Raw genomic sequence first — 27,807 nt, 5'->3', positions numbered from 1 at the left:
TACTCGCCTGCGAATGGGCGGGTGGGTATACGGGTTACCCGCAATTTTATTTTTTTCGTTATTATATTTTTTAAATGCAAAATACATATACATAAGTTTTAAAAGCGTAATATAACTCATTGTTTAAAATATCATAACATATAATAAAAATATTTAAAGTCTTAAAGCAAAAATATTTCTAATATAAAAGATACGTAATAAGAAATTAGGATTATAATTTTTAGGATGAATAAATAAAAAATATATATTAATTAAGAAAATATATTTTGTAATTAAAAAATATATGTACGGGTATCCGTTGGTACCTGCAGGTTATCCAAAATGCTCATTGTTTAATGGGCACCTACCCGTTTTACCCATAATTTTTTGGGTTGAAAAATTTGGTATCCTTATCGGTAAATTTATGAGTAATCCGTGGTTACCCGCGGTTTTGGGTTAAAGATTGCCAGGTCTAAGCGCACGTATGTAGACTAGTTAATCCTAAAATCCGCATAATTAGAATCCTTATTATGTACGCCACCTTCGGCCCTCTCTCCTTATATAATAGCAGGAGAGCATCTTCATTTCTCTTTGCTTATTATTACGATCTCGGCGTCCTCCTCGTCCTTTCTCTCTCTTCGTCTTCGTCTCGTCGCCATTGCAGGCGCTTAATCTCTAATCGATCGCAATGGCGACGGCGGAGGCGAAGCTGAAGAGCCACGCGGGGGTTTGGAGCACCGTGAAGCCCTTCGTCAATGGCGGGGCCTCGGGGATGCTCGCCACATGCGTGATCCAGCCCATAGATATGATCAAGGCGAGATCTCTTTCTCCCTTTTCTAATAGTGGATTTTTTTTTCTTTTTTGTCTTTGTGATTTGTTTGGTGGGAAATGGATCCTGTTAATTGTTGATCGCGCTTGGTTTTCTCTCCATTATTTGTGGTTTTGATGCGAGATCTGATGAATTTGGGGCGTTCTTTGTAGGTGAGGATCCAACTGGGGCAGGGATCGGCGCTTCACGTGACGAAGACGATGCTCGCGCAGGAAGGATTCGGATCCTTTTATAAGGTTTTCTTCAATACATTCTGTATATTTCTATGATTCATTTTGTTGTTTTATTAGATATTTCATGGGAAAAAAAAATTATGTACGGAAAGATCCGTAGATTATGCATCGGGCAGATACAAGATGTTTTGTTCCCACACGGAAGATATTGATCAAGAAATCAGAAACGTGACTCTGCTATGCTGATTGAAGCTGTTTAAGCCTCTGTTGTTTATTTTAGTATCAGTGGAACTCTGATCTGCCACCATGAATATAAGGATTAACTGCATATCATGATCAATCATGAAAAATCCCTTTTTTTTCTCCTTTGCTTTCTCTCGTAAATATCGTAAATATTTGCTTCTGTTTGAGGACAAAATTTTTATTTTTCTGATCCATATCATAGGGCTGGATTTCTTAGATCTACTCCCGTGTTTGAGAGTACACTTAAGGTTGATGTGTAGATGATCTAGGGTGATTTTGTAGTACTAAATTGTTAGGTGGGATAGGAGGAATGCACAGGAGGAACAAAAACCTTGAGGTTGTGATGTCTGATGACAGGGCATCGCGTGAGCTGTGGAAATACTTCATATAACTGTAATTGAGAGTGGTGGGTTTCATAATTTATGTATATTTATTTATTGATGGAGTTGGATACAAGTAGCTAAATTTGTTAATATCGCTCGACAGCAATATTGTCACAGGATTTATCAAGATAGGCACACTGTTTTAAACATGATTCCAAGTAACTTAAGCCGTATGGTGTCAACACTTTCCTAATTCCAACTCTCAAGCCAGTGCGAAACCTTGAGATATTGTGATTGCTCTCTTGAGTGTTGCAGCACTAGTTGTTCTACAAAGTATTCCAAGCTGATTTGTAAAATGTGTTGATGGGGCATTGTGATATAGTATCTGTTTGGTTTTAGTTCTCTTGCGGCTCATCTCCATGTTCTACTTGATCTTCATCCGTGCTTTGAAGCTGTCTTCAACATTTGCCCATGTTGTTTCCTTCCCGAACAATCAACTTAGCTTTTGCAAATTGAACCTTCAGTAATTCTATCATATTGTACCGGTTGAAATCATTATCCATGTCAACCAATTAGGGGCCGTTTGTTTTGGTGTAAGTGGAGGGGTGAAACTCAAGTTCCATTATTTTCGGTATTTGTTTTGGTGTAAGTAAAAAATATAGTGTAACTCAAGTTATGTTAGACCTCCACTTCACCTACTATCGACTTCCCCCTCTAAAGTGCCGAACTCGACTTTCGCCACACTTAACCTTCTCTAAAAAATTTATTAAATAGTAAAATCTAAACTCTACTTCCTTTATAATGGGTTAGAATTATCTTATTTATAATAAATTAGGATTACCTTTAAATAATAATGAAAATTTTAATTATTTAATAGGTTAAATTTTATAGCGGTAAGTTTATCACTATATTCAGAAGATAACAGAATCCACTTACTTGCATCAGAACAAACAATGAAACTAAAAAAACTAATTTCACCTGCACCAAGTTACATCAAAACAAATATAAGAAGTAATTGAATTTTTTTAGATTGTACGAGTTGCTTCAAAACAAACAACAAAAAAATAATCACACTTCAGGAAAACTCAAATACCACTGCATTTGAGTTATGTTGGATCTACAGATTCGTCAATCCAAACCCCCCCTTAATCAATGGGAACTTCTAGGTTTAGCCTTTCATCAATGTCTGGTGCTGCTACCTTGGCCTTTCAAATGATCGCAATTGAAAAGTGTCATCAGATGATTCCCTCAAGTCTTTTACTCTTGTATGTGATTATTAATGTGGCCTAAGTGGTCACCCTACACATCCTAGTCATGGATTTGATGTAATGCTTGTGATTTTGCAAGTATTACGTGTTTTATGTTGTCTATGTTATGACATCCACAATTGATTGCTGAAGTTGGTTTCTCTGTTGTCATGGTTTGCTCTTGGTCGAACTCATAATATTCTCTTGGTCGAACTCATAATATTTCTCAAGTTGGTTTCGACCATAGTACCAGATGTTGACTTCACTAGCGGTTGGGTGATAAATTAGATTGATTGGTCAATTATTCTGACCTTATGCTCAATAATAAATAAATAACTTCTTTTCAAAAGTAAAACCAAGTAAAAACTACTATTAATAGAGATATGGCAGAAATTCTTTACTGAAAAAACAGATTATGTATATTGAAATGTATGTCCATCCATATGACAATCTGCTGTTAGTTGGTAAGCTCCTTTCCTTGTTGACAGAGGTCACCAGGTTGAAATCTATTCAAAGTACAAACAACATCAAGGAATACATACCCTTGTTTATTGTCCTACATAACCGTCATGCCCTTTTCTTTTTGACAGAGTTACAAGGTTGAAACATGCCAATAATTTAGTTTCCTAACTTCCACATATGTTGTAGGACAAAGGGCATGTATTTTCAAAAAGTCAGGCTGGTTTAGACTTTAGAATAGTGACTGGTAGCGACGGCCATTGGAAGGTAGGAAAACAAATTATTGGTGTGTATGAGAGGTTAAAATATCACTTAGAGAATAGACGGCAGAATTTATGTGTAGTTCAGAACAAAGTTCCCAGTGCTTTGGGTAAGGAAAAGAGGTAGTTTCTTTCTTGTGGTCCTCCATGTAGCATCTCCCATTGCTTGTTTTGTCCATTCCACAGGATTGTTAAGTGTGCATTTTATTTTCTAGTGAGTGATGCGTTACAGCTTTTATAATCTTGATTAAAATTCACGATTGCTTTTATTTCATTTTTATGCCAGTAAGCACTCTGAAATTTATTCAAGGAACAAACAACAAGAAGAAATACTTTATTCTATGATATTTACTTTTTAATGAATTATTTCTAGTTCTATAATATTTTCCTTATTTCAGGGACTATCAGCTGGTTTGCTGAGACAAGCAACTTACACAACTGCACGTCTTGGGTCCTTTAGGTAAGGACTGTTTTTTCTGTCAATTATATAATTAGCTTATAATATTTCTAGTTGCTAGTTGCTTCAGTGAAACCAACTACTACATGGGAATATTATGTAAACCTAATTCGATTGCCTCAAAAACACTATACAAGAATATTTTATATTGAGAAGTTCTGACTTTTTAAATTGCTTGCCGAACTTGATGCACGTCTATAGATTATTGAACATTAGTACAGAACATATTTATCGTAAATATCTTATATTCCGCGCTATTTATGAAATTATCTTTGATATTGAGTTAAGAATCAGTTAGATTATCAAGTTTCTCTTGATCATCCATTAGTTTCTTTAATTCATTTCTAGGTATCTTAGGACTTTGTAGCATATAACATTGTCTCTCCTTCATGGAAAGACAATTCTTTCAGGAGAACTCTTTGACCTCATATGTTTATTGTATAGGAAGACTTTTATTCTTGTTTTGCTGCATCTGATATTAAAATACATTGGTTGCAAAGAAAGGATTAAAAAGTTAGTATCAATCTCAGTAGAAAACATCTATCTATGTGGAGTTTTCTTCTGTTTAGCAGACACCCACATGGAATTTGGTTTATATCTTATAGCAATTTTAGCAGTTTCCTTTCTTTCTGGAAATATCATGAATATGCTCAATGATTAACATTGTTATATATTTAGTAGATACTCTCTTCATAAACATGTTTGAAATCCATAAAAACTTAAGGGTTTAAAACTGTTAATTGTTAGGTCCTATGGTTGAAGATAGGCATGTTCTGTCTTTTTTGATGTATGCATTTGCCATATTTTGACACAAGTATTGTGGTCAAATTTGTGTTTTCTAGGCACGTGAAACAAATGGATTTGTCAAAATGATTACACTTTTCAATCCAAACTAATGTCTCCCAAGAGTGAGCTGCTAAAGTCTGTTGCTATCCTCGTAGAAAAGCTCCCTTCACTTGCTTTCTTTAAGATCTTGCTACTTGAATAAATGTTCAATAGCTAGTCATTTTGCAGTAAACCTGTCATTGGTTAATACCGAAAACCAATTGCACATTTCATCTGCGTATAAACTTTTTGCGGGGTATATATGATATTCAGGCATTTCAAGGGTTTGGTTAAAATTAGCCCACTTCTTTTGTTTTTGCAAATTTAGACATAGGGTCTCACAAGTTGCTTATTGTTATTTAGGGTTTTAACAAACAAGGCCATAGAGGCCAATGATGGCAAACCACTGCCTCTCGTTCAGAAAGCTTTTATTGGGCTCACAGCTGGAGCAATCGGAGCATCTGTTGGTAGTCCAGCCGATCTGGCCCTTATTCGAATGCAGGCTGATGCAACTTTACCCCTGGCGCAGCGGAGAAATTACACAAATGCCTTTCATGCTCTTTATCGTATTGTGGCCGATGAAGGAGTTTTAGCACTCTGGAAAGGTGCGGGTCCTACTGTAGTCAGAGCTATGGCACTAAATATGGGTATGCTTGCTTCATATGATCAAAGCGTTGAGCTTTTCAGGGATTCACTTGGTTTTGGAGAAGTTAGTACAGTTGTAGGTAAGATATCTTAAAACTCTTGAATCTACACTTTTATTTCTTTGCTTCATATAAAACCTTCACAACCTTAAACTTTTGGAATTGCAACTTATATTTCTTTGCTTCATATATTGCATTCAACCTTAAAAACTATGCCGTACATCAATAGTTATTTCAAGTAGTATTCAAGTCATGGAAGCAAAAATGGGTAGTTAGACTATCGGTTCAAGTAGAAAAATTATGCTGTACATCATCCTAGCCTCTTGTTATCTAGTGAAGGCTAAAATTCTTTATGTGCCACCTGTTGCGAGCTAATATATCTGCAATCTTGGTACAAATGTAATGCATTTTCTTATTTTTCTTTTCTTAATGAAAGTTTTGATTCACCCTTGTATTTTTAGGAGCAAGTGCCGTATCTGGATTCTTTGCATCAGCATGCAGCTTGCCCTTCGACTACGTCAAAACCCAAATTCAGAAAATGCAACCGGATGCATCTGGCAAGTACCCTTATACAGGATCTCTCGACTGCGCCTTAAAGACCTTGAAAAGTGGCGGGCCTTTCAAATTCTACACGGGGTTTCCTGTTTACTGTGTGAGGATTGCTCCGCATGTCATGGTAAGGCCCCCATTCTTTCGTAAAACAGGATGAACATAGGAGTACCTATACTGAGAATGCGGTGCTTCTCAACTTTGCATATTATATTTACTAAAAATTGTCTTTGCAGATGACATGGATTTTCTTGAATCAAATCCAGAAGATCGAGAAATCAGTTGGCCTGTGAGATTTTCGACCATGATTTTGTCCTGCATTAAATACCTATTATGATGGTAACTTTGCGGCGTGAACAACCTTCCCACTTGCTATAACACTTGCGGTTCTTAGTGGGGTAAGAAAATTTCGTTTTCTTAAATAACAATTTTTCATGAATTATTAATTATTATCAGATTTATACAGAACTACATTTCTTTTTATTGTTTTTTTTCTGTTGCTCACAATACTGAGAGTCCTATATCTATCTTGTACTTTATTTACACCATAAAATGCAAGTGTTTTCCATGGAACAGTTTTTTTTTTTTTTTTTTTTTTCTTTACCCTTATAGTGTAGTGTCCTTTTGTCCTTTCATTTCTTCTTTAAGCTTGCTTACTAATTAAATTAGTGGCGGCTGAGGAGCTAGCTTGCTGCATTATCCACATCTTATACTTGATATGACCAGTATTATATCTTCATAATATCCTTCCGTAGTAAGTTAGCAGGGTGTTTTGTTGCATTCCCAGAATATTTTGTACATGAAAAAAATAAACACTAAAAAATTCCTCCAATAGCTGGTCGCGGCAGCATATTCAGTTCCAAAAGCTGATTTTGGCTCACCATACAGCAAAAGTTGTAGATTCTTTTTGTTTGTCAAGTACATCGCTAGTTCGTCTTCAAATTATAAAAGCTGCTTCAGAAACTAGCTGCTTTGCAGCTCCGATCTAGCAAACTTTATCTACAGGACAAATTGAAAATATGCCTTCTTGTAGTCATTCCTGAAAGTTAACTCGCTAGTTTCTGAATCTCATTCTTTCATCACATCATTTTCTTTCGTATCATAATCTTCACTTCAGGGTGGTACACCCATGTATTTTCAATTATTTGTGAGCCAACGGGGAAATTCATGTTCAGGAGACTACTTGTTCATTACCAAGCCCATCAAAAGCTAGCAAAACCGATCAATTTTAGCATAAGCTCAAATTTGATCTAATTAACCATGAATCCAGCCTAACTAACCTGTAATTCAACCAGGACTAGCTTCAAATCCATCAAGAGGAAAGGAGAAACCAACCAATTTCCGATAAGAAGTCTGCTAGAAGAATTTGGATCAAAAGTCAAGGGAGAAATCCACACAATTTTAAATTTGGCTCACAAGTCCAAATTTCAGCAATTAACTACAACTAACCTAAAATTTAGACGAAAGAACCGGTCCGCAAGATTCACTTCCTCACTAGGTCACCCCAAAGAGTACAAATTCGCTGCGAGAAGATCAAATTTAAGAATCCGATCAAAAGAATCAAGGGTATTCTAAAAAAATTCAAAAATCAGCACAATCATCATTCTAGATCAAAATTAGATCTACTATAATTTTTCTGGCAAAATACACTATAATTTTTTCGGAACACTACACAGATCAGGCCTAACATGAGGACAGTGACCCGTGGCAAATATTTATTGTTTTATTATTTTATTTTATTTTTTATTTTTATCATTGTTATCATCCGAATGGAGGTTCAATCGTGTCGTGCCTATTGCAAAGATGGCTGCTCAGTATGATCACGAGTCCAATAAGAGTAACGATCCGATATCAGGTTTGATTGTGTCGAGCCTATCGTGAAGACAATCACTCGATCACCCCAACACAAGAATCGCCATCATCGTTTGAGCACATGTTGCTAATAACAGAGGCGATATCGGAGAGACGGATGCTTAGTGAATATGCATGCACGATTCAGTAACGACCCAATGCCGATTTGATCAGTCGAGCCTATCACGAAGATAGTCATGTTGATCAAAATGAGATTGTTGGGATACCGACATCTTTATACGCAGTTAGACAAATCCTTATAAGATCTCTCTATAATGACATATCTGTAAGATTTCAAAATGGGATGGGAGGGAAAGGTAGATAAAGCCCTCCAAAACTTTTCAGTATGACATATATATATGTCCTTAAAACGAAAACAGTATGGGAGGAAGGGGGATTTTCACATGCAATTACGCAGAGCCCTTTAAGACGGCATTGGTTTTTTTTTTTTGGGCATCCCTTTATAAGCATTTTTTATTTTGCATCTGGAAACAACCTGATGTATCATGGTTACCGTGCATAACTGATCTGAGAGTGAGTTATTATCGATCGACGAAATGGATTTTGGGTGATAGATTCCTCAAAAGCACCCCAATATGTTGGAGTTATCGCACACAATGACCTAAGGCATGAATCGGCATTCCATCATCAACAACAAAAAAAAACAAAAAAAAAAAATCCTTTTATCATTGAAAACAGCACCCGTGAGGGTTTTCGCCAGAAACATTCTCCTAACTTTTGCGTGCGAGCCTAAAATAAATTTTTTTATAGCGGGGATCCTATTTTTGCCTACGGGATTTACATTGCAGCTAGGAGGAGATTTTTTATTTTTTTGCTTTTCTTGTTTTTTTTCTTTCTCTTTTTCTTTTTTTTCTTTGTTTTTTTTTCTTTTATATTTTTCTTTTTTTAATTTTTTTTTCTTTTTTTTTTTAGGGTCATGAAAGTCTTGGCCGACCTATGAGCTTTATGGTTGTGGATTGAAAATATGAAGCGAATTTGCTAATTCAAAATCTTTAGGTTAAACCATTGCAGAAAATGATTCAATGAGGGATCCTGAACTATTTCAAAATAATGTTTTTAATGAACTACACAATTTCGTCAACTTTTGATTTTCTCAAGGATTAACTTCAACCAATCTAGGAAAGTAGTCCATTACAATGAGAGCAAACTTATACCCTCGAGGCGAGAATGGACTGATGCCTCCAAGATAAAAAAAGGGTTGATTGCCCCATTCCATTTGTTCCCCACATGACAAATAACTAAGGTGCATGGGGTGTAGAGGTTTTCAAATTGATGATATATTGTGGCGTTTTTCTCGAAACAGATGGCAAAGGACCACAATTACTTATGAAAATCGTACTGCCCCCCGACGGCTTAAGCAGCATGCTAATAGCTGATCATTCTCCATAATGTTATCAAATAGGAAGCAGAATAAACTAATGCCTCTGGAATGATGGAGGATTGATCGCCCTCAACAAATAGCCAAATAAGCAACCTTCGGATAAGGAAGACGACAATTGTTAGTAGGAATCATCCTACCCCCTGACGGCTTGAGCGGCAGTTCAGGGCATGATGGTAGTCAGAATATCCTTTGTGGTGGTGCCCAATTGGAGGACTGACATGCCTTGCCTCGATTTCCACCGAGGTAGAGGAGGTGGTGTTATTGGATGACATTACTCCTCTTGAAGTAATAGCTATCAGCCGAATATTTTTACATAGGTCTCCTATCATCATTACTGGATTTGGTCTCAAAGGTAGAGAGTGAAGCCAAGGCCCACCGGGCGTGCCATTTTCTGTGCCACCACGAACGGCCCAACCTGTCGCAGGCTTTTCTCCAGCGAGTGGTCATTCATGTTATCGATCAAGTTTGTTAAGTTTTAATTTGGAATCAACTTTCTAGGTTTATGACTTCCAGCAGACTCAAGAATTTATTGTTAGTTACGCCACACTTGTAGTTTTAAGGAACTCTTGATTAAGAGACCGACTTTAATACTAGTGTAGAAAGAGACCATAGTATAAAGATGAACCTTTATTCATATAATTTTCAAGTACATAACTTAAATAGGGGCATACCCCCACTATGCATATATTAGTGAAATGCTCGGTTAATGGACTTGACGGTCATTCAAAATTGGGTTACTTAGTTTAATGACTTGGTGGTCAGATTTGTTCAGTTTATTGACTTGATGGTCAATCGAAGTTCACTTTAATTTGAACTTGATTTTCTTAATTTAATGACTTGACAGTCAATTGATTTAAATTCGATTTGTTTAGTTTGGGGGACAATTTGAAATTGAGTAGCTTAGTTTAACGATGTGGCGGTCGACTTGAATGCGAATTGCTTAGTTTAAAGACTTTACGGTCGTTTGAATTTGGGTTGTTTAGTTTAATGACTTTGCCATCATTTGAATTTGGTTTGTTTAGTTTAACAACTTTGCGGTCGTTTGAATTTGGGTTTAGTTTAACGACTTTATGGTCGTTTGATTCTGGTTGTTGTTTAGTTCAATGATTTTCTGGTCGTTTGAATTTGGATTATTTAGTTTAATGACTTTGCGATCGTATGAAGTTGTATTGTTTAGTTGAACAACTTTGTGGTCGTTTGAATTTGGGTTGTTTAGTTTAACGGCTTTGCGGTCGTTTGATTTTGGGTTATAAGTCGATTAAGTTGACTTAGCCGATTAAGTCTGTTTGAACCCTTAATCTGCTTCAATTCGAGTGGAGCCGGTTTGCATGATTTGTTAGGGTTGAGCCACGCTAGACTTGTTTGGCCTTTTTGAATTTGGTTTGGGCCGAACCCTTATTCTTTGGTTTAGGATCGGTTGAGACTTGGTTTAGGTCGTACCCTTATGACGTAGTTCAAGATTCTTTGAATTTGATTTGCGTCGAGCCTTCATGGTTTGACTCAACTTGGACCTTTTATATTTCGGCTTGGTTCGGGTTGAACCCTAATGGTTTGATTCAAAACCTGTTTACATTTGATTCAGGTTGAGCCCTTATGCTTCGCCTTGGCTTGGAATCTCTTTGCATTTGGTTTGGGTTGAATTGACATATGGCTCCCTCCAGGTTCGATTTAGATTGAACCAGTTTATGCTTGGGTTTGACGTGGCTTGGTCCTCTTGTGAATCAGTGTAGGTCGAACTGGCTTGTAGTTCGGTTCGGCTTGGCTCAAACCTCCTGTGGCTCTGTTCGGGTTGAATCGGCTTGTTGTTTGGTTTGCCTCGGCTGAGATCTCATGTGGTTCCGTTCGGGTTGAACCGGCTTGTAGTTTGGTTCAGCTTGAGTTAGACCTCATGTGGTTCTGTTTGGGTTGAACCAGCTTGTAGTTTAGTTTGGCCGAGCTCGGACCTTCGGTGGTTCCGTTTGGGTTGAATCAACATATGGTTTGAGTTGAATCCTTTATGACTTGGTTTATGTCGATCTAGTAGGTAGCTCGGTTCGGCTCAGCTCACACCTCTTATGGTTCAGTTTTGGTTAACTTGGCTTGTAGCATGATCTTCTGTGATTTAGTTCAGGCTGAATCCGCTTTAAGTTGAATCCTTTACGGTTCGATTTAGATCGAACTGGCTTGTAGTTCGTTTTAACTTCTTAGATTTGGTTCATCTTTGGTTCAGTGTAATGGGTGTGCTTCACCGCCTTGGATTTGACCTTCGATGCACCATCTTGGGTTCGATTCGCTGTTGTGAGTTCAGTTTAATGTCTTGTATGTAGTTTAACATTTAGGACTTGGTTCACCATTAAGAGTTCGGTTCACCATTTTAGATTTGGTTCACCAACTTAGGCTCAATTTATTTTTGATCCATTGTCAGTGTGAACTGTTGTGTCCAAGTCGGTTTGACTTAGGTTAGGCTCCAATTTATTTATTTTCTTCTCTTTTTTTATTAAATTCAAATTGAACTCATGAGAGAGGGAGGAGATATTGAAGAGAAATTAAAGGAGAAGAGAAATTAAAACACCCAATTTCTTCCCAGTATCTCCTCCCTCTCTCATTCTAACCATCCAACAAATTTGATGGATGATTAGAAAGTTAGGAGCACAAGGGCTGCTGTGCTCTTAATAGCACAGTAACCCTGCTCTCTATATATATATATATATAACACACATTGTTAGTTCGCCATTTCACCCTCTCTTAACCAAATCATTTGTGAGTACTCTGCTTCTCAAAACTAATCATACAAAAATCTTCATTTTAATTAGCGATACTCTCAATTTCCAAATTTGTGGGGGGTGCTGAGATCCCTTAACCCTCCATCTGTTAATAAATTATAGAAGGAGTTCACTGCAAAACGTCGATTATTAGTCCGTCGCCAATTTGATTGAATCACTTTCGTCGTTCACTTTATATAAGAAATTTTAGCCTTTTAACCGGCCGAGCTATTAGCGGCAATGCCTTGGCCAGTTATCTCAGAAAACAAGTGTAATACAGGGGACAACCAACTGGAATTTTCAAGTAAACTTTGAAACATAATACGGAGTTGCGAAGCTAAAGGCCACATCTGAAACTGAATTGCTGCTACTGGTAAGTATTGTGGCAGATTTAGTAGCAGATTTTGCTGAACTTGACGGCGTCCGAACCAATCATTCTCCGACATATCTAAGTTTTTTGATGCAAAATCAAGCAGTAGTATACCTTTCAATAACTGTTCTACATCTGTTCCTCTGTTTGCGTTACACAGTCCAATGGCCTATACAATATGCAGGTATCCTCTATCTAGTGTTCCTCTAAGCTTACATAGTATTACAATTCGTCAATAAGCTACGTAGCATTACATTTCCTCAACTATTATAAGCCTTTATCCCTTGTGTTGGTTAATTCTTCCGGCCGGCCACAGTACGTAACTCCCATCCGCTGGCAATCTCATCTAATCGGTGGAGGGTACGTCTTCATCAACCACAAGCACCCCAACAGCTTCGCCTGAATATAATAAAAAAGATACTAATAATTCTTCTTCATAACAAGTGAGAGATTCAAGGAAAAGGGAGAAAAGAATGCTATGGGTAGGTATTCTTTGAAACAAGCGACAAATTAAGAAAGAACTAGCGCTATAATAGGGTAACAGGCTCAAATTGGGGTGAAAAAACAGTAACAGACTCCAATACTTTTCCTTAATCCACATTTATGGTGTTCTTTTAAAGAAGTGACAAAATTAAGAAAGAATAAATGGCCATCTCATTCCTCTGCATGGACACTTTCTCCTGAAAAAATGTTTTTGCTTGCCTTTTCTTTTTCTCCTCCATTTCAGCTCAGGGATGGCAGAATTGGTCACTGAACCCAGCCAGTGCATTTGATCTCAAACACAGCAGAAAGTTGGACTCCGCCAACACAACAATTCAACCAAAAAAAAGAAAAAGAAAAAAAGGCTCTTGTTTTCTTAATGTTTACAAGGAAATCTCAAACACTGAAAGAAGAGACGTAGAAGTATCATTGTGGCATTCAGTTTCGAACATTAGAACTCTTCGAGGCGTGGTAGGTGTCCGATTGAGATAGTAAGTGGCGTAACCGAATGAGATAGTCTCCAGAAGGCACATTCGAAAATGGCGGACTCAAAGGCAGGAAGTCGATCGGGATATAAATCGGAGGTGGCCGTGAGCAGCGCCGCTGCCGCCACTACTGACGGAGGGAACTCCATGTAGCGCAACTCTGGTAGAGAGTCCGATTCCAAAATTGAAAAAAATTAAATATGAGAGAGAGAGAGAGAGAGAGAGAGAGAGAGAGAGAAAGAGAGAGAGAGAGAGAGATGACAATTACCGAGTTGGGCAACGTGGATTGTCCGAACCACATGGTTGGTAATGGAGCCGATGAAAGGGGACGTCGATATCGAAGGGCGGGCGGAGGAAGGAGAGAAAGTAGTCGAGGAAAGCCATGGGAGTGATGGGTCGCATGCGCCAACGCAAAATGCTCAGGACCAGCTTCTCCATCTCGATGATTCCCTCCGTCCGACTCGATTAGCGGCCCCAGCGCACTCTGATCAATTACCCCCGATCCCAATTCCACGGTGAAAACCAAGATCGCAATATAGAATCCGAATCAAGAAGCACGCGTAAAATGAACAAGGACACGATCGATACTTACGGAGAGATTGGCGACAGAGTAGTCAGAATGTGTCATCTTGGCAGCGAGGGAGATGCAGCTGGCGACGACGTGCACCTCATCATCTACGTGGTTGATATTACCCTGAAGTGCAAGGCAGAGCAAGAACCATCAACATATGCAACTTCTGGGTCGCGTATCAAAAGCGAGGCATTACCACAATGTATATGGTTCTGTCGAGGTAGTTGATGGCGAGGTAACAGCCGTACGGGTCCAGCATGCCAAGATCAACGGCCGGCCTAGAGAAGATGTCCATCGGGAAATTAGAGGGCGACAATGAAGGGAGGGTTTTAGATTTCTTTAGAGCCTGGAGATCTCTTTTCTTTACGTTAAGGATTATTTGGACGGCGTGGCGGCGGCGGCAGGCGAAGTCGACCCTCCTACTGTATGTATAGGCGGATTCGGTGGAGAAGAGGAACTGGACGAAGAAGGGGTCGTCCCTGACCTCCCGAGCCATGTTGAGAGGGTTCCAAATAGATACCATCAACACACAATTCCCGCAGAAATAGTGCTTGCACTTGGTGACGACCAGATCCTGAAATGGCAGACAACATATGGAGCAAGCAAAGGGCAAATCGCTGTCATCATCATCGTCACCATAATAGACATCGCAAGGTTAGAGCAATTATAAAGATAACAGCAGGATCAATAGTTAATCAAGATATTAATGTTAAACTCTGTTGGGGATGCGGGGCAAACTTAATTCCCTTGACTAACATGGCTTTTTGAAAAAAGTTAACAAATGAGAGAGAGGTGATGGGAGTAAAGTAAATCACGAGACGATGCAACACTAATAGCCAGCAAACTCGAAAAATTAATATCTACTCGTGTCACTAGGGGCTAACCAATTAGTTTTGAGGCACCTACAATATATATTCCACATTAACTTTTTGAACATATGTTTCTCCACTTCGTTTGGTTATCATCAAGCTATTTGGGCAGTAATGGAATGACACTTACTTTTAGCTTAAAAATAAAATAAGCAACTAAAATATCAGCAGAAAGATGAATCATAACTCTAAATTTACAGTACAAGAGCGATAGTCAGTAAGAGAATAGCCATGCTATTATTCATTATAAACATCTTGCTACCACCCATTTTTGGTTATACAGGCTACCTTACATGACCAAAAATGAATATCGAAAACTATACAAAGGTTTTCAAGTTTATAATTTCTTGTATTGGACGAGATAGTTAACCTCGAAGCATCATGATTGCCGAAATTAAGAGCAAAATAGAGACAAATGCCACCACATAAACTAGAAAAGCAAGTAGCTTAGATGCCCCGATCAAGCGCCGCCATCTTCTTCCTGATCTCATGAGCTGTGCTGAAGATGCCGAGGGTTGGCTTGTTGCACACAAAGCACTTCTTGTTCTTCGAATAAAGCTACAAATCATAGGGGGGAAAAAATAGATAGAATCAAATGATCCAGTTAAACAATCGATTAATGCAAATGGAACAACTAAAAGAATATGAGGTTTAATCACACGTCACCAAATTAAAATGAAGCAAGTTAGCATATGACAAAAATGCATGCATAACTTACAACCAGAACATTAGCAGACCTTCTCAAGCATTTCGAATAGCACAACTTCTACACATATTAATTACCATACAAAACATGTTTCCTAAGAAAGAAGGTTTAGCTATAAATTCACATAACAGAACAATACCTTGTTGTTAGTTAGCAATTTATCCGATGTCCGTCACACAGTACAAATTTAATAGGTCTCTGCATGTCAAAAAAAAAAAAAAAAAAAAAAAACCCGAAAAGAAAAGAAAAACCCAAGAATCCCTAACGCTATTGAATGTATAGTCACGTATAAAAACACATGATATACATAGTGTGAAAATTGCTTTTTTGCCAGATTTATGCCGAAAAGCATGCATATTGTGTCAAGGCAGCTTTCTTAGTAAAGCTGCAGCCACGGAGTCTTTTCCTGCGCAAGCGCAATATTTGGGACAACTGATTAACAGATCAAGAAAACAGGAAATAATAGTAAAAGCATCAAGAAAATTGCGTCGGCTATTACTACGATGCAAGGAGGACAGAAATTAGTAACCATCGACTATAGCAGAAATTAGCTAGGTACCTTCAGCGCACAATTCCCGCAGAAGTAGTGCTTGCACTTGGTCACGACCGGATCCCGAAACGGCAGCCGACATATGGAACAAGCAAAGGGCAACTCGTCGCCGTTGCCGTCGGCATCAGTGCCGTCGGTGCCGTCATCGTCCCCTCCCTCGCCGCCCGAGCATTGCCGTCGCCTCCTTCTTGGCGTCGTCCCACTCCTTGACTCCTTGTCCAGCTGCCATCCGGACTTGTAATCGCCTCTGTCCTGCAGGAACTTGCAGGCCTCCCCGTACCCGCAGAACCCCGTCTCCTTGTAGTCCTCGCACACGTCCGGCTGGTAGTCGAATCGCGCCGACGCCCGGACGTGAGCCGGCGCCCGGAGCGGGCCGTAACCGCCCTTCCCGCCCATCCCTTTGTACAGGCTCTCTTTCCCTCCGCCTCGGCCGGAGCGCTCGGATTTGGATTTGGGCCCGCGTCTTAGGGTTTCCGCGGCATCTGCGTCGGCGGCGGCCGTGGCGCGGCTGTCGTGGTCTACCTGCACGGAGCCCGAGGAGTCGAAGCAGAATAATGAGGACGACGAGGAACAGACGCTGAGGTCGCCGTTCATATGTTGTTCCAATATAGTAAATATAGTAAATTATAAATATAGTCCTATAAAATTTAACGTTAGTATGTTGTTCCAATAAAAATTCTTATGCTTGTAAATATGCCTCTATTATTAGAATTCGTTATAAAAATTTAGTTAATCATAGATTAAATATTTAATTCTGATTAGTTAATGAGGTGAATCAATTTTTTTTATCCCTCTTTAATTAACAGTTGGGACAAGGACATAGTTGTGATGGTAAAAAGATTATTTTACTTATAAAATAGACAATGCTTTAATTGTAACAATATAGATGAACATATTTAAAAATATTAAGACTTTTACAGGAATAATATATGAAAGTTGAACTTTGTAGCGATATATTTACAACTTATTATGTTTACAGGGACCTGCATGAAATTAATCCTTTATTTTATATTGTATTTGATATGCTAACATGGCCGTGGCTATTTTACTATTATGAGTATTGGAGCCATCGTATTCATAAGTTGTTTTCAATTATGGAGCTTCCGAATCGACGATCCACTCTGTTAAATATGATCTAGAGTATTTAAAACTTCTAGAAAATAAATTTCGTAAATTTTCGAAATCATAATAAAGTCCATCAAGTGGGCATAAAATGAACGGTTAAAATCGAACGACGTCCTAAAAAAAGATGATCGGATCCTTCAATTCAAGATCGGAGTTATTGATCTTTATCTATGTAGTGAATAGAATTTTCTATCAAAAATTCAATAAATTCTGATTCTTTTACACCGTTAAACTAGCAAGTATCTCATACCGACCGTTAAAAATTGTCAAATTTGTAACGTCTTGATCGTAAGGTAAATGGTGTCGAAAAATTATAAAATTTGATTTCTAGAAGTTTTAAATGTTGTAAATAACGTTTAGCGGTGTGGATCGTCGATTCGGAAGCTTTATCATCGAAAACAACTTATGAGTACGAAGGCGATCATACTCATAATATAGTATAGTAGCCGGACCCTGCTAACATACTCCATACCATATTTTTTTAAAAAAAAGGCTAAATTACATAAAACCTCCCTGTCAAAATTTGAATTTTCACTTTCCCTCCTGTCATTTAAAAACCTACACTTTCCCCCATCGTAAAATGAAAAATGCTCACAGGGGATACGGTGTGTACTGTGATAATAAAATGACCATTTTGCCCCTCACCATTTTCGTCTCTTCCCTCATCTTCTTCAACCGCCGCCTCGATCAGCCACGGTTCACGCCTCGATTGGCCGCAGTTTCTCTCCATTTTCTTCTCCACCTGCTCCCCTTCTCCTCCTGCACCCTCGCCGCCCTTCGATTTTGGCGACAGTAGGGAGGAAATCGAGGTAGGCGTGAATGGAGAGGTGGGCAAGGGCAACTAGGGCGAAGACGAGGCGGCGGCGGGGGGCGAAGGGGTGTTTGTGGGCGCGGACGGAGATGTGGGCGAGAGCGAGGCAAGAAGGAAAAGCAACAGGGAAGAGCGGAGGGGTATTTTTAGCATAAAAAATTTTTATAACAGAACCCTAACGGATCACTAACGGTAGGGGGTAAAGTGCACATTTTTCATTTTATAAGTAGCCAAAGTGTAGGTTTTTAAATGACACGGGAAAAAGTGAAAAATCGGATTTTGATAGGAAGATTTTCTGTAATTTAGCCAAAAAGAAAAAAAAAACTCTATTTTAGGTATTTGGATTGTCTCCTAAAAAAAATTACTTTGTTTTATTCTTATAAAAGATAAATTTTAAAAAACTACATTAAAAATAATAAAAAGTTTTATTTGTGGATCAAAGCATGGAAAATTATATAATTCATTTGTAAATTATGTGGAATTGAGAAAAATTGTCTTAAACAAAACTAAAAATAATATAATCAACCAAACAAATTCCATTGATTGATGAGAAGTAGAGTTGCCCCACAGCAAAATCCCTAGATAATTCAATTATAAGTAACCAAATTCGGCCTTATTCTGCGGATTCATAATTGGATTCGGATTTGGAATCACATCTTAGGTTAGAAAATTTTTGGATTCAGATTCGAATTTACATTCAATATTTTTCCTTCGTATTCAAATTATCTAAATCCGAATATGATTTTTTTTGAGTGTTTCATTGTGTAACACTCAAGTTATTTTATATTCCGCATTATTTTTTCTTATAATTCTCAATATATATTTTAGATCTTTTTTTAAAAAATTTTATAAATTTTAGAAAGTTTAAATATATGTTGGTATTTTTGTTTTCAATTTTAGTTTTGAACTAGCCAATTGTAGGTGTAGTCCATATAATACAAAATAGAAACGTAAGAGTAATCTATATTCGTTGCTTATAAGAACCAAATTTAACAAATTTAAATTTTAAAATTTAATGAATAAAGAATATATTATATTAATCTTTTATATTTAATTTCATGATACTAATAAATAAGTGGTTGAGATAGGACTGATAATTTTATAGTGTCTAAAAATAGATATTACATTTTAATAGAATAAGGAATGGTCAATTTGCATAAAAAATTCACTAGTTTTGAAATTTTGTAATAAGCTGCCTTTTTGATTTTTACAGATTCGTCCGATTTTTTTAAAAGATGACTAAACTTTCCCTCTTTCAAAATGTATAAAAAATATATATATGAAATGTTTTGAAAAATATAACTGACAAATTATTATTACAGCTACTTTTTTCTTGAGAGACGAAATTCTCATCTAACATGTAAATAAGAAACTTCAAATTATAAAAAAATGAAGAATGAATGAAATACCCATTAAATAGTGCAACATTTTTTTAAATTGTACAATATTTCCTTTCAAATAGTATAAAATATTTATACAAATAGTACAATATTTGCACAATTTATATAACGTTGTATCATTTTTATATAAATTAGGAATAATATAGTATATTACGCTCAAATAGTATCTATATCTATATATCTATATCTATATCTATATCTATATATCTATATCTATTTCTATATAAACCTATTAATCTCCGTAATTGAATCCACGTGGCATAATTATCTTAAGTCTTACTTTAATTGAATCCACCTCTTCGTCTCCTTAATATTTATTTTTTTCCTTCATACGCATTTCCACCTCTTCATCTCTTTATTTAATTAATTAATTAATTTTTTTCCTTCGTACGCATTCACGTCCCATGGCCCTCTCCTTCTCCCTGTCGTCCACATCCGCCCGTTAGCATTGCTGCGGTCCCCCCATCCCCTCCATCGCTCACGCGCCCTCCTCACCTCCCTCCGCCACCACCCCCTTCGCCTCTCCGCCCTTCGATGCCCTCGCGGGCTTCTTCCGCGACCACCACCGCAGCCGCAATAGCAACCGCCTCGGCGGCCATGCCAACTCAGCGCAACCGAGGTCACGAATCCTGGCGGTATGTAGATCTTGGGGTTCGTCCACATGCATCGGGAATACTATGTGGATCGCGGCCACAATCACAATCTCTGGGAAGAGCCTAGACCCCACGGAGGCTACCGATCTGAGGAGCAAGAAGCGCTTCCCCTATGGAGCTCAAGGTGGACACCAAGGCCGGGATGGAGATTGGGAGCTTCAAGTCGAAGTAGAACGGGAGTAGGGTTTCGTGTAGCCGATTCGACGCCACAATCACGAACGCCAAGGCAACGCCCTTGACCTCAATTGCCAAGTGTGTAAGCCCCGAATCAAGATCCCCCTCTTCCCAAAAAAAAAAAAGGGGAGATTATTATTAATATTTTTTCTTTCATTTTCAATTATGAATATTTATTTAGTTTCTTAAGGCTGTTGAAATATATTTCCTTAGTTTTGTTAATTTTTTGAATTTTTTCTTTTGTGCTCAGTAATTTTAGAGATCTCATTGTGAATTTTTTTAAAAATCAGATTAGTGAATTTTAGGGAGCTCGAAGAGAAGGTCGACGACCTCACGTTGAAGCCGTCTGAAATGCCTTCGCAGAAAGAAGACTTTCTGCCTCTTGATGCTGCTGTTCTTTATGACAAAGAATTATAGGCCTAGCTGATCATTACTAAAAAGGTGAAAAATGTTTCATAAATCTTTGCTTCTTAGATCTGAATTAGTTTACCAAACTGAAGAACTTCACCAAATTTTTGCTGAAACAAAATCTCTGCAGCAGCATCAATGCTGATGTTGGGTCAAATTGTTCATTAAAAAATTAATCATCTCTTAAACTTTTTATCTCCTTTTATATCCATTAGGAATTAACCCATGTTGATGTTTTTTTGACCAATGTATTTTCTTAGGCTTTACATGAATATTTCATGAAGCATGAGCAACTGCTCGCATTTATCGATCGCCAAGTGTAAGCCCTGGATCAAGATCTGGATTTGGTCATTTTGAAGCCGTCCAAAAAAAAGGGTAATTTTTTCTTTCATTTTCAATTATGAATATTTATTTGGTTTCATGGTATATGTGATACTGTTGAAATATATATTCTTAGTTTTGTCAAATTTTTGAACTTTTCTTTTTAATTTTGTGCTCAGTAATTTTACAAACCTCATTGTGAATTATTTTTTTAATCAGATTAGTGATTTTTTGACTGTTGCGTAGGTACAGCTGCAAGTGGTTTCATGAGGTGGAGAGTTGTTTCTGTATCCATAAGTCAACAAATTTTATTAGTCATGATATTTATCCTCATGGTTTGTTTTTAGAATTTGGCTTTCTTATCTACATTAAATATTACATAATTATCTTTGTCATCGTTATTTGTATTTCATTTAGTTTTGGTAATTTATTTTGCCTTAGGAATTCAATTGTCTTCCAGTTAAATTATCGAAAATTATTTTTGTTTTCATTCCTCTTAACTACCTTTTGGATGTTTATATCAATGTAGGTAAATCTGCTACTCTGGCTGCATGGCTACCAGTTTAAAGGTCCCAGATCTCTCCCCGATCTTGCCCTTTTTTTCTTGACTGTTTGATACTTTTAAGAACTTTTAATGTGATTTGGTGCAAATTAGAGTATTAAGATTAGATTTTTAGTAGGAATTGGATATTTTTCTTTCGTATACATCCAGCCTTTTGGTATTAGTGGTGGAGGTTTTTTCAAATTGGGGCTAAACTTGTATGACAACGATGATAAGAAACAACATGAAATCAGTTTCGAGGGGTTATAAAGGGGATTTAGATGTTGATTAGGGGATAAAGGTGGGATTTTTAAGGGAAAAATAAGATGGAAAATAATATGAAGTGAATTTGGAGTGGTTCTAGATAGGAGCATTGATTTATTTCTGAGATGTTTTTTTTTGAAGAAATTGGGATTAAAATTGTATGAAAATGAGGATAAAAAATAATATAAAATAGGTCTTGGGGGATTTAGAAAGGATTTTGTTATGTAAATTTGCAAATAAAAATAAAATTTTTGGGTGAAAAATGAACTTTTTGTTGAACCTGAGATCACTTTTGAAAAAATTGCAGTTTTTGGAGAGAAATTGGATATGAATCTTTTTACTAGATCTAAATTGAAGTGTTTAAGGTTTGATATTAAGAAAAATAGCTAAATCTGGCTATAGAATAGTTGAATTGCCTTTTAATATCTTATTATCTTCATACTGTGAAAGAGGTCCTTAACATCCCTAATATGTTCTTTTTTTATTTGAATTCTTTCTCAACTGTTAGAAACATGGTCTCAAATTACTCATGTCTATATTGTGGAAATGCTACAGTTGCTACAACATTATAACATGTTGGTAAGTTGAGGATGGGTGTGCGTCGGCCAATCTTTTTTTTTTTCCCGAAGAGAGTGGTAAAACAAGAAAAGTTGAGGAAGAAGTGTGTGCTTCGGCCATTTATTTTTTTTTCTCAAAGAGAGATTTGATAAACCGACGTACTTTTTTTTTGTCAAATAAATGGCTAATACCAATTATTTTGCATTATTGATACATACTTCAGTATGCGAATTAAAAGTTAAGATTCTTCAAATTGTATATTAGAATCATGTAACACATCTTTACAATTTTGAAGCAGCTTCATTCTTTTGAAAGGTGGTGAAGTGTTCTGTTATGGTTCTGACCAAATATGCAACCCAATCGATAATTGCTGGACGGCGTATTGGGATGATGAATCGCAATACCTGGTTCGATTCCTCGATCCGATGAGGTTGTAGCCGAGGATAGGGGATCGAAGATGATGGAAACATTATTCAATCGAATACTGATCTTGAGTATCAGTTGATCGAGATCGAGAATTCGAATGCCGTTGAGATCCGAGCTTGAGGGAAGATCTGAGATGAGGATTGGAGAAGAAGAAGATGAGAGAGAGAGGGAAAGAGAAAGGGGAGGAGACGAGCTAGAGAGAGAGAGGGATTGAGGAGAGATTGGAAATTTTATTCAAATCATCGTTGCTTCTTACAGGTAAGAGCTACTATTTATACTCTTCAATGTAAGGACTAAAATGTAAGAATTACAATGGCAAGGGTCTATCAGTAATTGTAATTATACTCAGTGGACTATTGTGGGCCTCATCTTAACTTGGGCTGGGCTTTACTTATTCATCTTCAAGCGTCTCTCTCTTCTGCTCCCGGATTCGGGTTGTCGTCCCCAATGAAAATGGTCGGACTCGTCACCCGCTAACAACATCCAGACTATTCTAAAGAGCGAACCCGTCATCCGATAGCGAATTGGGAGTCGGAGTCGGCCGCGGTGATGCTACAGAGAGAAGACACGAACCCAATACCCGATATCCCTTCTTCTCAAGACTCCACCGCCATCGTCTTCTTCATCTTAGATCCCCTTGTCTCACTCTACTCCTCCTTCTACTTTACCACTCTCCTATCCTGATGAAGCGATCATGACAATATTGGAGGAGATGAGAAATTAAAGGAGAGGATCTTAAAGGAGATGCATGATTCTCCTTTGGGGGGACATTCAGGAAGGCAGCACACGTATAAAAGAGTGAAACAAGTGTTCTACTGGCCCAAGCTAAAGGAGGATGTGAAGAAGTACGTAGAGGAGTGCGAAATCCGTCTCAAGAACAAATCAGACAGTTCTATGTACGCGGGACTTCTCCAACCACTACCAAACTCCATTTACGATGATTGGGCTATTGTGATACAGGTATGGAATTCTTAGTGATGTAATTTTTTGAGCTCATGATGGATTTTTAGAACTAGATCTACTTTTTTTTGTCATCTATTTAGGGAAGAAAGGTAAAATTTTACCAAGCTTTGCTTTGTTAGAAACCTGAATTTGGTGTTATTGTATGACATGGTAAGCTAAAATGTAAGTGTCGACGTGGGCTACGCTACAAAGTAGATCAAATTATGAGAGGTTCTGTTTTCATAGTTAATTAGACAATTCTTGCTCTGTCAGAAGCTGAAATTTTCTATCAGGCAATTAACATCTCTAGCCTCTCCTCTTTTGACCTTTAGTAACACGATATTTTTTTAGTAAAAATAATTTGACGACATAGTAAATTTAATTCATAATGAATAAAGATTCGGCTCTCCATGTCATATCAGGTTCATTATAATTTTCAACATTTATTTGGAAAACTTAATTGTGAGTTGGTGCATACTTAAACATGCAGATGTAGAATTAATTTAATTCAATGTTGTCTCATTTTAGGATTATTTACAGTTGATTCACCTAATAAACATTGAATACTAAAAGAACAAACGACAAAAAGAAAACTATGCTTTCATGCTTATGCATAAATTTGTGTCACTTAAAAAAAAAAGTACAAATGCATAATTTGCTCAAAATTCTAAAACCATACGATGAGCTTTTTATATAGAAAGTATTTGTACATCATAATATGTCCTACAAAGAAAGATGAGGGCAGACGGGTAATATTATGGAAGGAGAGAGAATCCGTTAACAAAAAAGCAAAAATAGTTAGACAATCAAAGATGAGGGTCAAATACAAGCATTATCATCTATTTTGTCAATACTTTTATGTTAAACAATTCGCTTTGCTGATGAATTTTCAGGTGAATGAGCAACCGAAGACCAAAGCTATTATGTACATCTGTAGAATATGATATCCATTTTGGATTTTGAAAATTTTCATGCGTTTTTTCAGTGCTTTTCTCTGAATGTCTGATTAATTCACTTGGTTTGTAAATTTTCAGAACAATGTATTAATGAGAAAGAGAAGTCATAACGAATAAAGATGTGTTCTTTCTTATTCAATATCATTTTTGGGTTGTAAAAAGTTTCACAGTTTTTTCAAAACTTTTCTACTGATATTCGATTCCCTATGTTTACAAGTTTTTAGAAAAATAAACCAATGAAGAAGAAAAATTATAATGTACGGAATCATATACTTTCTTATTTGATTGTGTTGGTTCTTATTTATATTCTTTTCTTTGTTTCATTCAAAGTTGTACTAGATTATATAGTTCTGAATTCAAATACTGTAATATTTATTTTTTATATTTGTTCAGTTCTCCAGTCCTCTATCAACAAGATGCAAGAAGTTACATTGTTAACCAGTAGCGACTGATGACGATGAATATAAAAATAGTAAAGAACAAAGTAGCTCAGATAGCAGTCCAAATCTGATGTCCAAATGGTAACTCTTGCTACTATTATTCCTTCAAAATTGACAAGTAAATATTGAATGGAAGAAATAATGACTCAATCTTACTACCTAAGCTCATTTATAATTAATTTTTTTACTGCTTATGATGATGATATTATTTGTATTGTATTCCTATTTAGTATTTGGCCCAAATTGTTTGGGTGGTGCTTCAATGCAGCCTTTTGGGTGAAAAGCTCTTTGAACACACTGAAGAATATTGAGCATCTGTTATGCATCTAATCTATACTAGGAGATCTATTTCTTATGGTGTACAATAAATTTGCTATCTAAATAAAAAAGTGTGAAAGAGCTTAAATAGTTGTGCCAACTGATGCATTGCTTCATATTTGAACTCATTTACCAATAAAAACTGTCTTTGACGTAATTTGGTATTTTATTCCTATTTACTATTTTACTACTCTTTCTGTTGCTGTTGTTGCTGTATTTTTTTTTCTTTCGGGTTAGTCCATTCTTGAGTTCCTTTTGTTCGCCTTCTATTTCTATTACTGCTGGTTTTGCTGATAGATCTGTTGAACTTTTTCAAAGTTTAAGTTAACTAAAAGTCAAACAATCATTTATTTGTTTATTTATTTTGTTTTCGAAAAATATTGCCATACAATTTTGCCTTATATTTTTTGAACTCACCCTGCTCTCTTAGCTTATCAGTTTTTCTCTAATTATTCATACTCTTATTTGGTATCTATTTAGTATTCTTCGTTTTTTTCCTTTCTTTTACTTCTACCTCTTCTTTTCTTCCCTTTTTTTTTTTTCTTTTCCCAAACTATTTAGAATACTAATGATTGTTTACTTCTATAGAAGCAGTCCGTCGCAACGCGCGGGTGCCTTCACTACTTATATATTATAATATATTATAAAATTCATATAATATATATATAAACGATGCATATGTTGTACTATTTATGCAAATATTTACACCATTTGCATAAATATTACACTATCATGAAAGAATGTTACATTATTTAGATGGTATATTACACTCTTTTTAAAAAAATTAAATTACATTATATATTAAATAAAGTGTCAATTTTTTTAAAAAAGACAACTGTTAAGTTATAATTGCATATACTTTTCTTGAAAGACGAAAATTCACGTTAAGATAAAATAAAAAATAATATAATATAATAATATATATTAAAATTGAGTTCTATGCTTTTAAAAGTACCAAGGCGATTGGTGCTTGTAAGTTTAGCCTTAGATTATTAACAGAATGTAACGTATTAAGATGATGGGACCCCAGGGTTAAGTGGATGGTTGGTTGTAGTATAATCTAACGCGCATGAAAGTGTCAAAGGCGCTAGATCTACGGGTAAAAAATTTACAAGCATAGAGTACTTGGTACTTTACAAAGCAACATTAACACCATAGCCGGATGATATATATTTTATATTTATATTATTCTCTATATTTATTATATAAAAAATATTATATTGAAAAGACTAGAATACTACGAAAACACTTTTACTATCGATTTGATTTTCGCTGCATAGAGCTTCCAAAATTGACGATCGGCTCCGTTAATATATCTAACCATTTAAAGCTGTCTAGAAATCAAATTTCACGCACTTTCCGATATTGTTCTTTTTCTCAACGTGAAATGAAAAAATAAATGGCTGAAATGATACTCTTTAAAAAATGATCATAGGGAGTCTTTGTAATCAAGATCAATGCTATAGATCTTGTTTTAAATAGTTTAAGAATTTTCTAACAAATTTAATTGAGTTTTGGAGTATCTTTACGCGTTAAACGAGGAAAACTCCTTCTTATCGACCATTAAAATTATAATTTGAAACTTTTGATGATTAGGCAATAGATGAGTCGAAAAAGATTTGAAATTTGATTTCTAAACCTTAAAGTGTATTAGATCATGTTCAACGGAGCGATCGTCACTTTGGAAGTTACTATCATCGAAAACAAATCCTGGTGGAAAACGGCTCGTTACTACTGATAGTATTCTAGCTTCAACTGCTCTCTCTCTTCTCTCTCTCTCTCTCTCTCTCTTCTCTCTCTTCTCTCTCTCTCTCTCTTCTCTATATATATATATATATATATATTTAGAGTCCGGTACTATGCTATCGGTAGCACGGAGCGCTTCCGTGCTACCAAGTATGTTTTCGATGATGCCGGTTCCAAATCGACGATCGGCTTTTTTTTTTTTTTTCCGTTGAATTGATCAACACTATTGAAAGTATTTGAACTAAATTTCAATTTTTTTCGACATATTGAATAGTGATCCAAAAGATTCAAAATTACAATTTAATGACGATGTGGTGTGTTTGTGATGTTTAACGGTGTTAAACAATCAAATACGATGAAAATTTATATAGAAATTCTTCTTCACTATTTAGAGTAGATCAGGTATATCTAATCTTGAATTAATCTTTTTCATCATTTTTTATGAGATTTTTTATTATCAGCCTGTTTCAATTTTTAGACTACTTGTTTGTAGGTAAATTGTATATCGAAAAATTATAAAATTTAGGTTTCTAAATCTTTCATATGTAGATTAACTCAACGGAAGGCCGATCAGCTCGATTAGGAAGCGCATTCATCGAAAACAACTTGGTAGACGGAGCGCTCGTAGCTACGATAGTATTAGATAGCTAGCTCCTATAGAGTCCGGCTACTATGCTATCGGTAGCACGGAAGCGACTCCTGCTACCAAGT

At 36.4% G+C, this 27,807-nt stretch overlaps 2 protein-coding genes and 1 long non-coding RNA gene across 15 annotated transcripts; 2 read left to right on the top strand and 1 right to left on the bottom strand.

Moving 5' to 3' along the window:
• Window positions 563–6,563, top strand: LOC109715742 (mitochondrial dicarboxylate/tricarboxylate transporter DTC-like). The gene is made up of 6 exons (XM_020240884.1): window positions 563–793; window positions 961–1,044; window positions 3,912–3,973; window positions 5,159–5,520; window positions 5,901–6,115; window positions 6,225–6,563. The coding sequence occupies exons 1-6, from the start codon at window positions 668–670 to the stop codon at window positions 6,279–6,281; spliced, it is 906 nt and encodes a 301-aa protein (XP_020096473.1). The 5' UTR covers window positions 563–667; the 3' UTR covers window positions 6,282–6,563.
• LOC109714857 (zinc finger CCCH domain-containing protein 15-like) lies at window positions 12,436–16,643 on the bottom strand. 4 transcript variants are annotated; one of them, XM_020239571.1, is made up of 6 exons: window positions 16,023–16,643; window positions 14,256–15,315; window positions 14,085–14,166; window positions 13,910–14,011; window positions 13,586–13,801; window positions 12,436–13,477 (listed from the first exon to the last, which is right to left on the bottom strand). In XM_020239571.1, the coding sequence occupies exons 1-2, from the start codon at window positions 16,605–16,607 to the stop codon at window positions 15,205–15,207; spliced, it is 696 nt and encodes a 231-aa protein (XP_020095160.1). In that variant the 5' UTR covers window positions 16,608–16,643; the 3' UTR covers window positions 12,436–13,477; window positions 13,586–13,801; window positions 13,910–14,011; window positions 14,085–14,166; window positions 14,256–15,204. The 4 variants fall into 4 exon arrangements, with proteins under 4 accessions (XP_020095160.1, XP_020095159.1, XP_020095158.1 ...); XM_020239570.1 differs by having other exon boundaries at window positions 14,085–14,462; window positions 15,128–15,315; XM_020239569.1 differs by having other exon boundaries at window positions 14,085–15,315.
• LOC109715524 lies at window positions 19,843–24,733 on the top strand. Of its 10 annotated transcripts, none has more exons than XR_002217625.1 (7): window positions 19,845–20,258; window positions 20,467–20,617; window positions 20,845–20,959; window positions 21,152–21,474; window positions 22,567–22,952; window positions 23,044–23,654; window positions 24,530–24,733. It is a non-coding gene; the product is annotated as an uncharacterized LOC109715524 (long non-coding RNA). The 10 variants fall into 10 exon arrangements; XR_002217631.1 differs by having other exon boundaries at window positions 19,847–20,258; window positions 21,152–21,240; window positions 21,435–21,474; window positions 22,584–23,654; XR_002217627.1 differs by having other exon boundaries at window positions 19,848–20,258; window positions 21,158–21,240; window positions 21,435–21,474; window positions 22,567–23,654.

The sequence above is a fragment of the Ananas comosus genome, linkage group 9 (assembly GCF_001540865.1).
Source record: "Ananas comosus cultivar F153 linkage group 9, ASM154086v1, whole genome shotgun sequence".
Taxonomy (NCBI): Eukaryota; Viridiplantae; Streptophyta; class Magnoliopsida; order Poales; family Bromeliaceae; genus Ananas; species Ananas comosus.
This window is presented reverse-complemented; position numbering and strand designations above follow the sequence as displayed.